The sequence below is a fragment of the Melitaea cinxia genome, chromosome 21 (genome assembly GCF_905220565.1).
Source record: "Melitaea cinxia chromosome 21, ilMelCinx1.1, whole genome shotgun sequence".
Taxonomy (NCBI): Eukaryota; Metazoa; Arthropoda; class Insecta; order Lepidoptera; family Nymphalidae; genus Melitaea; species Melitaea cinxia.
In genome coordinates this window covers 2591412-2605821 of record NC_059414.1, presented here as the reverse complement: position 1 = coordinate 2605821, position 14410 = coordinate 2591412, and the positions used below count along the sequence as shown (strand labels likewise).

The 14410-nt window shown below is 33.4% G+C and overlaps 1 protein-coding gene across 1 annotated transcript in view; it reads left to right on the top strand.

The window, feature by feature from the left end:
- Positions 1–14410, top strand: part of LOC123664217 (dystrophin-like) — a 132324-nt gene that overhangs the window by 18336 nt on the left and 99578 nt on the right. Inside the window, exons 3-5 of the mRNA XM_045598813.1 lie at positions 1899–2003; positions 2951–3129; positions 13330–13474. Coding sequence (XP_045454769.1) covers positions 1899–2003; positions 2951–3129; positions 13330–13474 — 429 coding nt within the window. The remainder of the gene's footprint in view (positions 1–1898; positions 2004–2950; positions 3130–13329; positions 13475–14410) is intronic.

Here is a 14410-nt window from a genome sequence, read left to right as displayed (position 1 = left end):
ACATCATGTTCAGTATTAATATTCATGAAGGGAGGGTAGCCGTCACAAGACAAAATTAATTTCGTTAAAGGAAACCACGTTCACGAGCAGCATTATCATTACAGAGATATAGTAACTTCCCTTGAATATTTGAAGCGAATGACTTATTGTTGACATAAACACATCGGCCTGACTTGCCAAAGGATATCCTGAATAATGGCGTTTAGGCGGGTAATGTGAGATGCAGTGACGTGGATGATAAGTAAACCTTATATATTCAAATACGTTTCAGAATATTTAGTTTATTTAAAACTTTTTGGCCAACATTGGATTAAGTTTTAGTATTTTTCCTTTATATTTACTATAACACTATTTAAAAGTTTCTAGTTAAAAGTATTATTTAACTATGTGAAACTTTTATTAGTTTGAAAAAGAAATTTGGTTTACTTTTCGAACAAATTTTCTGATAAGATATCCATACTGTTAGTTGCTTTTTTGAATCAATTGTTCCATCATTAAATATAAATATTTAGTATATTCAACTATAAAAAATATTACACACTAAAATGACAAAGTTAAATTTATTTTCCGAAATTTTAAACATAACTTAAATTACACGATACAATTTTGAACAAATACCATTTCACAGCTCAAACTCATAAACGATATCGTTTTTCAATTATCATATAACACAGCGAAATAAGAAAGGAACAATTAAACTGTGAATATTTCGGTAAAACATCGTTAACAACATTTCAGCGCTCATTGATTTCAGTAAGCGTTTACGGATTTTTGCCTCCGAAAATTATAACGACGCACGTAAAACGACCATCGTACCCGAAGCGCAAATTTTAATACAACGTTCGAGTATTAATTAAAAACACAATTTTTATAACGTAATCGAATCCCGACGATGCGTTGATTGTTGGATGTGTAATACCTGACGATTTGTCCGAAACCGTTTGTATTGAATCTTTCATGATGTTCCCCACCCTCCCTTCCCCCTACATTCACACTAGATCGGCTACGTTCTTATTTTCGGACAGTGGCTAACACGCCCTTTATTTATTAATTCATTGTGGCAGTCTATAATCTTTAAGCGTTACTTTTTTTTAATAATGTATGCCATCTTGAATGCACTTATTAGTTAAAATTATTCTATGCTTTATTCTATGTAAAAATTTTATAAAAAATTTATTTCTTACAAAATAATAATGATAGTAAGGCCCTTTGTATCTGAAAGTTCTGATAAAATACGTTTTAATCGTCAAAGCTTAAATGAAACCTCAGTCTTTAAATTTATCTTGTTATTCGTTTAGTTATTAGACCTATTTAAATGCGTTTATTTACACTAGAACAGATAAGCTTAGTTGAAAGCAAAGAACTTCATAAATTCCAAAACAGGGATCCGAGAATGAAAACTTGAAACAAACAACCGAATTTCGTAGGCTGAAGTATTTTCTGAAAATCTTAGTAAAGTGAAGAGTTGAGTTTGAGCCCCAGGATAGGGATTAAAAGTGGGAGTTGTCGAGAAACTTTTTAATTAAACCTTATTAATCGCGAAGCCTATATGAAAGTATAATCTTTGTTGGAACTTCTGAAAGACTTGAAATTGAATGTTAGTTGCTTGATAAAACCATAAACATTGAATTTTAAAAGCCTGTCTTACATTTTTACAATACAAAAATTGCTTAAATGTTTTGTACATTTAAAATAAGTGCTCAGTGATTGCAATTGAACTCTAGTAGTTTATCTTTAGAGTGAAATTTCTAAATAAAATTCCCGATGAACAAAATAAATTTATTATTTCCCGAAAATAAACTAACACCTTAAAAATTTTAAACAGAATACCAAGTTTTTCAAAATATGGAGAAGATGATCAAATATATTACTAACCATTGTCGATAGCGGTATTTCAGCATCTCATGAATAAGTCTCCCCCGTCAGAGTTGAAAGAACAGCAATTTGTCCACAAATCCAAGCCTCCGAAAGGAATGGCCCACTTATATGAAGCAAACAAAACTGTAACTAGTATGGCTTGAATTATGTCGCATTTACGGAGGTTTAGGGATTTGGAAAGATCTCGTCTTAAAATTTATTATTTTTCTTATTTCGGTGGTAAGTTCTCGTGAAGATTTCGGTTTTGACTTACATTTGAGATTAATTATGTTTTATGAAGTAGTCTACTCTTAATCTACTCTTTAAATTAATTTTGCAGGATAATAAAGTTAGTCAAACATAGCTCGAAAACAAATGAACTAATTTCAAGCCTAGTTTGATGGAGATAGTTCGTAATTATGATTTATCAAAAAAGTTTTCAGTTATTTAAAATATTTTACAAATTAGCCCTCAGTCATACTTGAATATTTATTTGATGTTTCTAAACCAGTTAAAGCTAATTAGCTTTAAATAAATATAAAAATATTCAGTTACAAACAATGTTGAGACCTATTTCCAGAACTGGTAATTTCATTTTCTTGTAATTGATCATTCAGATATTTGCCATGATCTGATTGTGTTCGTGTCTGCGTACGTTTACAGATGCTCTCGTTTGCTCCAGTTTGTTCTGTACCGTTTCCTATTTATTCCTTAGTCCAGTTGCTTTGTCTGCTTTGAATTCGCAATTCAACATTTGTAAATGATCATTAGGAACTACTATTGCTTCTGCCAAACCTAGTTTATTTACGCCGTTATGTTGTATGCCGTTATACAATGCACAATTTTCATTTTAAATTAATTAGTATCGTTATACGCGTAGTCGTTTATGCTACAAAGGCTAACATTTCAATGAACGGAAATACATAATGTTTGTGAAACATTGATATTTAATATAAGTTTTTAAGCTTTCGAAATTACTAATCATACAAATAACATTACCATGGTAACGAGAATGTAAATATTTGAAATTTCTAAATAGTAACTACGCTAAGTCCTATTTAATTGAGGTTGTTAATGAAAATTTATACAATTGTTGCAGGACCTGCAGTCGGAGATCGAAACACATCGCGATGTCTACGCATCTCTCACGGGGACTGGGCGTCGTCTGCTCGGCTCTCTGTCATCTCAAGAAGACGCGGTCATGCTTCAGAGAAGATTGGATGAGATGAACCAAAGATGGCATCATTTGAAGGCGAAGAGTATGGCTATCAGGTCAGTACTGTCTTTTTTTTCGAATAAAGTTTTCTATTAAAATATTCGGAAAATTGTTAAGAGGTCCGTGTCCAGTGCAAGAATAGTCTGGACTTTTTCTCGATTCGTTTAAGCTTAATATACAATAAATTATTATAAGAAGAAAGACGTATTTCTCATTTGTAAATATCGATGAAATGCTATGATTAGTAGATATTGATGTGATGTAATCGAAAATTAAATTGCAAATAAATAATATTTTAAATAAAATAAATACATATCTACACAATAACAAACGATCGTCTGTTCCTAAAGTAAGCAACTTAATGCTTGTGTTATAGGTAACAGCGACTAGTATAGCTACATTTTTATTCGATAAACATACTTATAAATAAGACATGTATCATTATAATACATATGTTACAGCCAGACTCGGTATGGGAATCGAACCCACAACCCCCGGAGCAGAAAGCAGGGTCACTACAAACTGCGCCAACGAGCTAGTCAAAATCAAACACTATTAAAGGTCAACATTATCATGCTGTAATATATGCTTAAAGATATCAGGGTACGACTTTTCAACAGCAACGTCATTAATTTAAATTTGCAATATTAATTTATAAAATAATACGCATTTGAGATTAAAAAACTCGATTACTGTCTCAACTATCTGTGAATAAACTCCTTTTATACCTAATAATGCATTTGCGATCAATAAATATTGCATTAAAGTGAGTGGTAAATTGTAGAGACACCGTTATGCTGATTCGTTTAAAGAGATAGCATCCGAAGTGGTATCGAGCGACGCTTAATATCAATTAGAGCTGCATCGTAATTGGCTTAGCGCGGTCTGAGTGATCACCGCAAGCTAACTCGGTTTACGGATTTGGTTGCATTTATCTGGTCATTGGATTGATTATTTATTTATTTAATATTAAAATCAATAAGACATGAGCGAGAAAAAAGGAGTCAAAATTGTTAGATAACTCATTAAGTTTTATATACATATAAGATATAAGATAACACATATAAAGCCTAACAATTTAATTAATTACTCATTATAAATAAATATTCGTGTTTTTTTTTTTTAATATAAATAATTTAACTCATAATTAAGTTCCTTTAATCGAGTAAATGACTTGTTAACTTATGAAAAACTGACTCATAGTCATATGAGGTAGGCACAGCAGGAAATATCCTGCTCAAAACCTAGAGTTGTGTTCCTGTGGTGAGTAAGATAACCAGAGCTCCCTGGGGGGATTGGGGATAGGGTCGGAAGCGCGCTTTCAATGCTTCTGGTTTTGAGGCCTCTATAGTTTACGGCTTACTATTAGATGAGCCATACGCTTGTTTGCCGGCCTATTTATATAAAAAAAAATAGAATTAACGAAAATGATCCAGTTCTTCATATAATTCCTAAAATGACTGTTTCCCTATAAAGCTTAGTTTGTATAATTTATTCTTGAAAGCTCATATTTTTTTCCTTTATTCCTAAGTATGAAATAAATTTGGAAGACGTATTAAGTGTTTGAAGTTAGAAGTGTCAGGCCAGATTTGAATTAGAGATTAAACCAATTTGTTTAGAATCACTTATTTTATCCACTAAGCTATTTCTGCTCAAACAGATAATAAGTTAGAGAAGATTTTACAACGAGTCTGTCTCGTCTTTCCTTAGAAAATTCTTAAGTAAAAAAAAGTAAGTTTGCTGAACGAAGCTCGTTAGTCTAGCTACTACTGTGGTATCAAAGGCGCGGAGCTTGATAAATTTTATAGATTTACAGTATAGAAGAATCATTTAACAAAGTTTTTACAAAAATGTTTCAAACCCCAGTTTGTTTCTGTGATTTTAATAGCAACTTATTAAAATGTTTTCGTAATTTAATAGTAAAACGTAATTACAATTATATTTTTGTCATATTTACGTTAACTGTTGCTTTAAAAAAAAATTAATTGTTATATCTACTGATTGCATGGATGTTTAGTTTTTGAAAGACTGATTTCACGATTCAATAAATTTTGTTGGTGCGAGCACAATTAATATAATTCAAAAAGGTTTCTTTATCTTTATTCTACAAAAATCTGAATGCTGTGTGGTTACGGCATCAAAGAATATAGCCACCTCCTCTCTTCCCGTGGGTGTCGTAAGTGGCGACTAAGGGATAACACAGTTCCACTACCACCTTGGAAATTAAAAAGCCGACCGATGGCGTGATAACCATCCAACTGCTGGCTTTGAAATACACAGGTCGAAGACGGGCAGCAGCGTCTTCGGTGCGACAAAGCCAGCCCTGCGGTCACCTACCCGCCTGCCCAGCGTGGTGACTATGGGCAGAACACATGAGTTCACGCCGTTTTTGGCGTGTACTTGTGGAGGCCTATGTCCAGTAGTGGACTGCGAAAGGCTGCTGTGATGATGATGTGTGATGACAAAAATCTGAATTGAATTGAATAAAAACAAATTCAACTAGTAGGTATACTATATACATATTTCAAACAACGTTTAATTTAAAAACTTGTGTCTGAAGATCTCGATTTCCCATTCCTATTACATGCGTATTATACGCTCTATTATACATCTATAAACAACAACAAATATGTAAAATAAAATTTCCGTGTTACAATTCGTGTTGGACAAACAATTCCATTTATTGACAACAAACGTTTCATCTTTTTTTTTTTTTGAGATCTTTGAAATAAATTGTAATCTTTGATGCACATTTTATTTGAGTAATATATAATGGTCGAACAGTTAAAACAGATTTATCGAGTGTCCAGCGCTACGCTTGAAGCGATGTTTTTGCATCCGTTATAAAATGTAAATTAATGTCGTTTTTACTGTCGTCGCTACGTGTGCAAGTGATAAAAGTGTTGTTTAAATTTAATGGACGTATGAATATTTTGAAAGATTGTAAATTCGAAACATTTAGATTTTGTAATTGTGTTCACGTATTCGGGTATTTTAAAATTATTGTACTTTTTCGTGAGTCTGCAATATTATTTGTTTCCAGCATTTCTAAATTTATGTGAGTTTTTGTTGGTGCTCAAATGATTTTTGTTTTTAGCATTAATTTATTTAAAATTATATTTTTTTCAAGTTTTGTGCTTGTCGGCAATCTTGTATTGTACATTTTGAATTTGGTAATTGAACGGAAATAATAAGACGTTCTCTGCAAACTGCAAAGCCACTAACCTCATCACTATAGCAGAATAGTCAAATCAATGATTAGTAGGTTATATCAAAATTGAACAACAAATATAAATATTCACCATTTTAAAATATCTTTTTAAATTAAAAGGAAAGCAGTGCCTCACGAAGGGACATTTGTAAATTTCAATTAACTGAACTGAAATTAGGCAATTTGTACGCTGACAGCAGGCATTGACAGTACGATAAATAACTGTCAGAAATTTCATTTCCTTCGGGAGGTCATTTTTACCGGCTGTTTCGCGACGTGGTATTGAGTGGACGGATAAATCTTCATTGAAACGATGTTTTTGAAGATTAAATTTTCCTTTTCTTAAATGTTACAAAGACTTTTTATATACTTTTTTATATAATTTAATAATTAAATTATTACTGTATTATTGTTTTTCGAATTGAAATTATGAGAAACATTAAATATTATAAATTAATTTTGCGAAACTTTATTTATCTTCGAGACAATGTTTAACTACAAAAATAAATGATGAAATTTAAATACAAACTCTATAAAGTACTGTATAATTTATTTTTTTATAAAGTAACAAAGGGTTCAAATAGAGAACTGTAGAACCAAGGATAAATATAAAAAATAAAAAAATAACAATACAAACATACGTAAAGTTGCTTCTCTTTTATATCTACATATGCAGTGATGTGGTGATCAAATAAATTTGAATATGACATTTTCGACAAAATAACAAAAAAAAAATTAAACTTGATTTAATATTCACACGTTGTTTTTGAAACAATCCGTCAGCAAACCCCTTTCACATAATAAAACCATCGCCTCCACAAAAATTCATATTATTATTTGACCAACAATTCCCCCAAGCCTTTGAGCCGGAATACCTCTCGAGGCTGCACAGTATAGACAGACATTCCACGCGGAATTGTTACAAAATTCATATAAGGAAAATGTTTCAGAGATTTGTACGTTGTTAGCTTATTTACATAGTTTGCTTGTCTTGAAGAGCTTAAGTTTGTTCGTGAGATATTTTACGTAAAGCGTTACCTAAGAAAATGGGATTTTCAGCTAGAAAAATGATATCTACAAAATACCGGGAATGTTTTTCATGAATTCCTGAGTAACATTTCTTGCTGTGACATTTTGTGGAAGTCGATTTTCTGGTTGAATGTGACAAACGTATCATCGAAACAACCCTAATGTCCAAATCACACGCCTTCGAATAATAACACTCAAGCTAGTCGCAGTGTTGAGCGCTAGTGTTGTTTTACAAAATTTTATAATTACCAAATTGATGTAACGCTGTTGCAAAAAAGCTGAAGCGTAGCTCTACTCTTATATGCGGTTTCAATATAGTATTTACGTCTGGTTATGCTTACTAGAGATAGAAATTTTACATAAACTCCGAATTATTTATGTTTGTGGTTTTGATGAGTTCTGTTCGCCAGTAAGCAAAACTAGGGATATGTTTGTGTTATTTCTTCTAGTTTTCTTATAACATTAAAAATAATAAGATCCTAGACAAGTGACAGGCTGGGAGAACGACTAATAATTACATTTATTAAACTAACAACTTAAAACAGTCTTCTGAAAATGTTGTATTATATAGTTTTGAATTATGTCATTTAACTTTACGATGTTTATTGCAGCAAATAAAGATAAAACATGCATTTTAAAAGTCAACCAAAGCTAATATTATCGTTCTTTGAAAACAAATATAAGTAATTTATATGTGATGAATATTTGGTAGTAAAACAGTTTTACAACTCTTTTACGCCCTTATATGCCGTAGATAAGATACCAAAGGGTGTAAAATGCCTTTTATTGCCCTTCAATTGTATATAAAAGTTTTCTAAGGGTATGGTGCTTGGCGTGGCGAAAAGCGAGCTATCCTCTTTATTAGCAAAATGTTTTAATGGCTCAAATTCATCTCTACTCCTTATATTTGTACTGATCAGTATCAAAAAATAACAATTTTTTTTTTAAATATCTGAAAAGCATTACGAAAAACCTTGTCCAACAATTTTAATCGAATTCAAAAATGTCATGTGTTGGCAATATTACAAATAGAGAAATAATGCATTTTATGATTTTGTATATACGAGTTAGACTCCTATAGTATGTACATATATCCTATATATGATATTATTTGATAGGTGTACTACACAAAATTTACTAAGTGCATAAACAAAGTAATTAATCATAGCTTCCATAGCTTCATTGGCTAGAGCACCGACACGGTGAGTCGAAAATACAGGTTCGATCCTCGCTGGAACAGTAAAGTTTTTTGAAATGATATTTAAAAATGTTTAGAGTTCTCTCATGTGTGGGTAACACAAAAATAAATAATCAGTCAAATATCAAAAATAAGCTGGTAAAACCGCTAGAAACGAAAGTTTTCTACGGGATGATAAAATCGCTGTCACTGTGACGCGCTTTAACCATACACATTTATCTAGTTTGCATACGAGGCGATGCGAAGGAGGGCTGTTAGTGATTTCATAGTGAAATAAAAATGGGATAACGTAGACATCTTTATAGTAGAGTTTTATAACCGAATGCGAAAATATATTGCGTCCAATTTTATAAAGTCATATAAAAATTTAAAAAACCAATATCCAATCCTTTCTCCTTTAATAGCCAGAATTTTCCAATTGTTGCTGTCAACATGCGATAGCAAAACGACTGGAAAACAATCGGTGAAATACGTTATATGTACTACTTACAGCTTTTTTCTTGCTTTAATGTGTTAAGCAATTAACAATATCAGCATACTTGATCATTAGAAACATCAGCTCATCATCAGCTTCATCATTTTTTGATTAAATTTTTACATTTGATAATGATATGTTGTTAGAGGAGTAATGTCAAGCGATCTAACAAAAAAGGAAACTCAAAGCGGACATAATCGTAAACTTCTTTCTATTTTCGTATTGTCTTTTTGTGGTTTTAGCTTAAACTATAAGCAGATCTGTTTGAAGAAAATCAGCACGGATAGGGTGCTCCACCATGACAAATGTTTCTTACTTCATTCCACTGCGTAAGCTTTAAATAATTGTGTCGCTATGTGTTTAGGATGAATAAAAAAGCGTATTCATAACTTTTTTGTATTGCTCGGTTTGCATTTCTGCTGATTCCAAATATTCATGAGTTTCTCCAGTATAGCAGTATATAGCCTGCAGGTCTAGGACATAGCTGGATTAGGTAAACATGTCCAAATTTGTATAACAACTGTCCTGTTTTTGAAGTTTTGGTCTTTGTAAGTATTAAGTTTCGCTAGTTGAGACGGCCACAGTGGTTCGCGGAACTTTTTATTGATAATATTTCTTCAAACCGAAATAATATCTTTTGATTTTTCCATCGTTCATGATCCTGAATTAAGGTATTCTGACAAATTCGTATTATATTAGCATAGACATACATATATATAGGATTATGTTATATAACAAATGCGAAGTTTCGTTTGCTGTTTGAGTTGACGCGGTTAAAGCGCAGGTGCCCGGTGGTTAGCCCTTTGATCCTTTGACGGATGTTAGGTATGCGGGCGGTGTAGGGCTAAAGCAATGTAGGATACTTGTAATATAGGACTATCCCTAAAGGGTTGGGAGAAAACTTTTTTGCTTTTCATCTCATCCTCTCATCTGTCTCTAATTTCGTGTACGGTTTTTTTTTTGGCAATTATTAGGTATTGTTAATTTGTTGTGATTCAATTTAGTTATAATTGTGTGGCTTTTAATTTTACTGTAATTTAGTTCTAAGGCAATTTGAAAAAAAAAATAGGCTGTATTTCTATCTCTTGTACCATCTCCGAAAATGTTCTAAATTATTGTCTTTTAAACCGTATGTCTGTCTGACTCTGTCCTCCTTAACTACCAAATTTCCGATCCCCTGGTAATGTCGGGATATAAGGTATTATTTTAGATCTCCAACTGTCTACATATCAAGTTTAATTACATCAGCTCAATTGCTTAAAATAGGAACCACGATCCATCCATCCACACCAATTGTCGCATCTATGATATAAGAAGTATTAACAAAAATTGACAGGTGAAAGACGACCACACTGGTGTATTGGTGCATTTGCTGTTTTGTCGCGGATTCGATTCCCGCTCGGAGTGAATATTTGTGTTTATACCTACAAATATTTATTTCCGGTCTGGTTGTTAGTCCTTGTGGGTCTCCCCATCATGCCTCAGAGAGCACTTTGGGCTGTCGGTCCCGGTTGTAATCATTGACACCTAATAGCGATCGTTACTCATAGTTGAGAATATATCCGCTAACTCGCATTGGAGCAGCGTGGTGGATTAAGCTCTGACCCACCTTCTATATAGGGAAAGAGGCCTATTCCCAGCTGTGGGATATTACAGGCTGAATCATAACAAAAAGTGATATCTCTGAATCCACGTGTCTGAATCAAGGTGTGTGTTTATGTATAATTTTTTTATTTAAATAATTTTATGTACGTAATACCTTTTTTTAATAATATAGTTAACAGTTTATTATATTACGATCTTAAAACAAAGTAAGAACTGCAGAGTCGGGATAAGGACCGCCCTGTTAAGGAAAAGTTGATGCAGTTTTAATATAGTTAATACTTATCTTAGCTCGTTAATTACTTATTCAAAGTAAAAGTAAATAAAAGCAGGATTACAGTAGACAAGCGTGTCTCGTGGAATCGCTTGCTTTTGAATTCGGAAGTTGACGCTGACCTATTGTTACTATTTTAAATATATAATTATAGTTTTCTTAATTTATAATGACACTATTATAATTTAATAATAAAAACGAATGACACTCTTGTTTTGTATTATTATTACAATCCATTCAATATTTTTAGTGTCATATGCAGATAAAATACAGCAAATAACAAATAAAATACATTTTTGATTTTGGTTGTTAATTTTAGAATACTCTCGAAATCTGTATAATAAGTTTTGTTACACTCTTACTATAAATTATTTTTTACACAACTAGGTCGACAAGTGTACGTCTCACCTCATGGTAAGCAATCACCGTAGCCTATAGACGCTTGCAACACCAGAAGCATCGCAAGCGCCTTACCGACCCTACCCTCAATTTCTCCTAGGAGCTCTGGTCTCCTTACTCATCACAGGAACACAACACTGCTTGAAAGCAGTATTATTTAGCTTTGATTTTCTATGAGGTACTTCCCTCGTCGGGCTGTTCCAGATTTTGAGCAGGATATTTCCTGCTCTGTCTTACCTCAGTTAAAAGATGAAATTCTAAGTGAATCGTAATATAAAATATATAATTATCACAAAGTGAGCAGTATAACAATACTTTTAAGTAAAACAGCTCTTAAAATTATAGCAATATGATTAAAACTTGACTAAAGACAATTTCGTTTAGATTTAAATCTCAAAATCCACGGCTACGTGATTATAACTCTTAATCCTTTGCAATAAGATAGAACTAACTTCTGCATAACCAACTTGTTCACGAAGTTTAAGCGGTGCCAGAATAAAATTTCTTTACAAGAGAGATTTATACAATCGTATAGAGATGTTACATGCATATCGACTATCGATATATTTGTTTAGATTTTTTTTTTTGTTATATATACAACGTGTTATTTAACTGGTGTCCAATCGTTAAGAGGCATATAGAAATACATGTGCATGGGCATGCCATAGCAGAAGTCATAAGCGAAAAAAATTAAAACGTATGAAATTACAGCTTTTAAAACTATATGAAGCTACCTACATAATGTAATATATAAAGTAACTGTATGTTTCTATCTGATTGATATAAAATAACAAATACTTTAATAAAATTACAATTTTAAATGACACAATTAAATCACAAACAACTAATTACAAAAGTTTTCTTTACTAAACAGTAAACTGGTATGTATGAAATAAATAAATAAAGAAATAAAAGTAAATAAATAGAAAGGCGTGCTCTACGATATGTATAAATTTAAATATAAAGATTTTTATGCTTTTGCTTATTATCTATAAAAATCACATCACTAATGTTATCTAAATCCTCGTCTTAACAATATTAAGGAGCTGAGCGTCGGCCAATTTTCGACAATTGTAGTCATCTCGCAACGCAGCCAAGTTCCTGTGTCGGGACACGGTATCGTGCGACTTGTTCTTTTGTACAATATTATCTTATACGTTGTATAAAAGTGTCGAACGCTCGAGTATTATCGTGCATGTGCCGTGTTGGCGGTGCCTAAAGACCCGATAGTCGCGGGTTCGATTCCCGCCTGGAGTTGATATTTAAATTTATACAAATATTTATTTCCGGTCTGATTGTTTGTCCTCGCGAGTCTCTGTACCTTGCCTCGAAGCTCGTTAAGCTGTCCGTACCGGTTGTTATCATGTACACCTGATAGCGATTGTTACTCATAGTAGGGAATATATCCGCTAACCCACGTTGGAGTAGTGTGGTGGATTAAGCTCTAATCCTTCTTGTACATCCGGCTTGGAAAAGGCCTATGCCTAGCAGCGGGATATTACAGGCTAAAGCGTTGTATACAAGTGTTAAAATCTTTTGACCATATTATGCATGACGTACAATTGTTACAAACGTTTGAACGTGATCTTTGAGTTAAAAGTAGGTTACCTACCGTAACACATAAAACATATTGGGTTGCCTATAAGAAATGGCTACATAACCAGAATTCCGCCTATTGTACACCACAGTCGTCACTATCTTAAAATATCTTTAATGTGTATCATGTAGTTGTGATGAACAATAATGTATAATTAAATAATAAATCATTAATAAATATATCATGAAAAACCTTTTAATGTTCTACAGCTGGACAAAAGCTCCATTTATTGTTAAAGGAAATTAGTGACTATTCCAAAGCGGTCCATTGAAAAGTAAATGTTATACGGTTTAGAAATCGTATAGTACAATTTGGTAAATTGTACGCTATAAAATATTTTGTTAAATTATATTTATTCCTTATCAAAGTCAGACTCAGATGAAAGTACGAAATTCTTATGTTTCAATAATCGTAGAAAAAACTCGTGGAAGAAAAGAACTCGTTTGAAAATCTTATAAATTTTGTCAACAGGAATCGTCTAGAAAGCAACGCGGAGCATTGGTCGGCGTTACTGCTGTCTCTCCGTGAGCTTACCGAGTGGGTGATACGCAAGGAGACTGAATTGAATGCTCTTGCACCGCCTCGGGGCGACCTCAACGCTCTCATCAAACAACAGGTAAACTAGATTTAACTATTGCGGTGGCAAACAAGCCTCGTAGTAAGCAATCGTAGCCTATTACGACTGTAATATATCATTTTTGTCGAACAACAGAGCCACCTAGCGTGTACTATAGAAACTACAAGGGTTGTTACATTAATATCGATAGTATTACATAGTAAACTAACTAGATAGCGCTGGAATGGAAATCTAAAGCTTGAGATTTGTATAAATACAAACGAAACTTAAAAATTAGTTTGAATATCCGACACCCCAACCCTCTTGTAGCAGAGGCATGCACCTACGTAGGAGGAAATATACAGACGAGACTTAGACGTCCTAAACACGTCTTGACAGATCCCGACGATAGGTTAACCTTAGCCAATGCCCCTTTCTTAGGGATCACACCCAGACACAAAACACACACGCACCGCCTTCGTCGGCGAAGACAAGGTCCCCCGCGTTAGGACGGTTCGGATACGCCTAAGCGGATCGACCGTCCACAACTCGCCACAGCGCTCCGCATAGCACCTCCTCCACTCCGAAGACGTTCTAAACCGAGGTGCGATCTCGCTAGGAGACACCCTTAGAACGGACGTCACCCCCGTGCCCTCCAAAGGGCCCACGTCTTCCTTCGCGGCCGGTGTCTTTAGTACCCGGCCCCTTCACCGGTGACGTTGTAAAGGCCATTAGGGCCAACAGTAACCGTCATTTCGAAAAAAAAAAAACGAAAAAAAACATTAATTTTTTAAAGAAGTTTCACTTCTGACGTGTACTTTGTACGCACGCACTTTTTTTCATTTATGTTTATTTTTTAATTGATCAAGGAGCATGGCTAAGCGAAGTGATTGTAACGACAACGCAATTAAACTTATAGAAAGAATTTTTCCGTGTAGAATGCATATTATGCGTTGTCGCCCTACCGAAATTGACAGCTTCACTGAACAGCCTGGT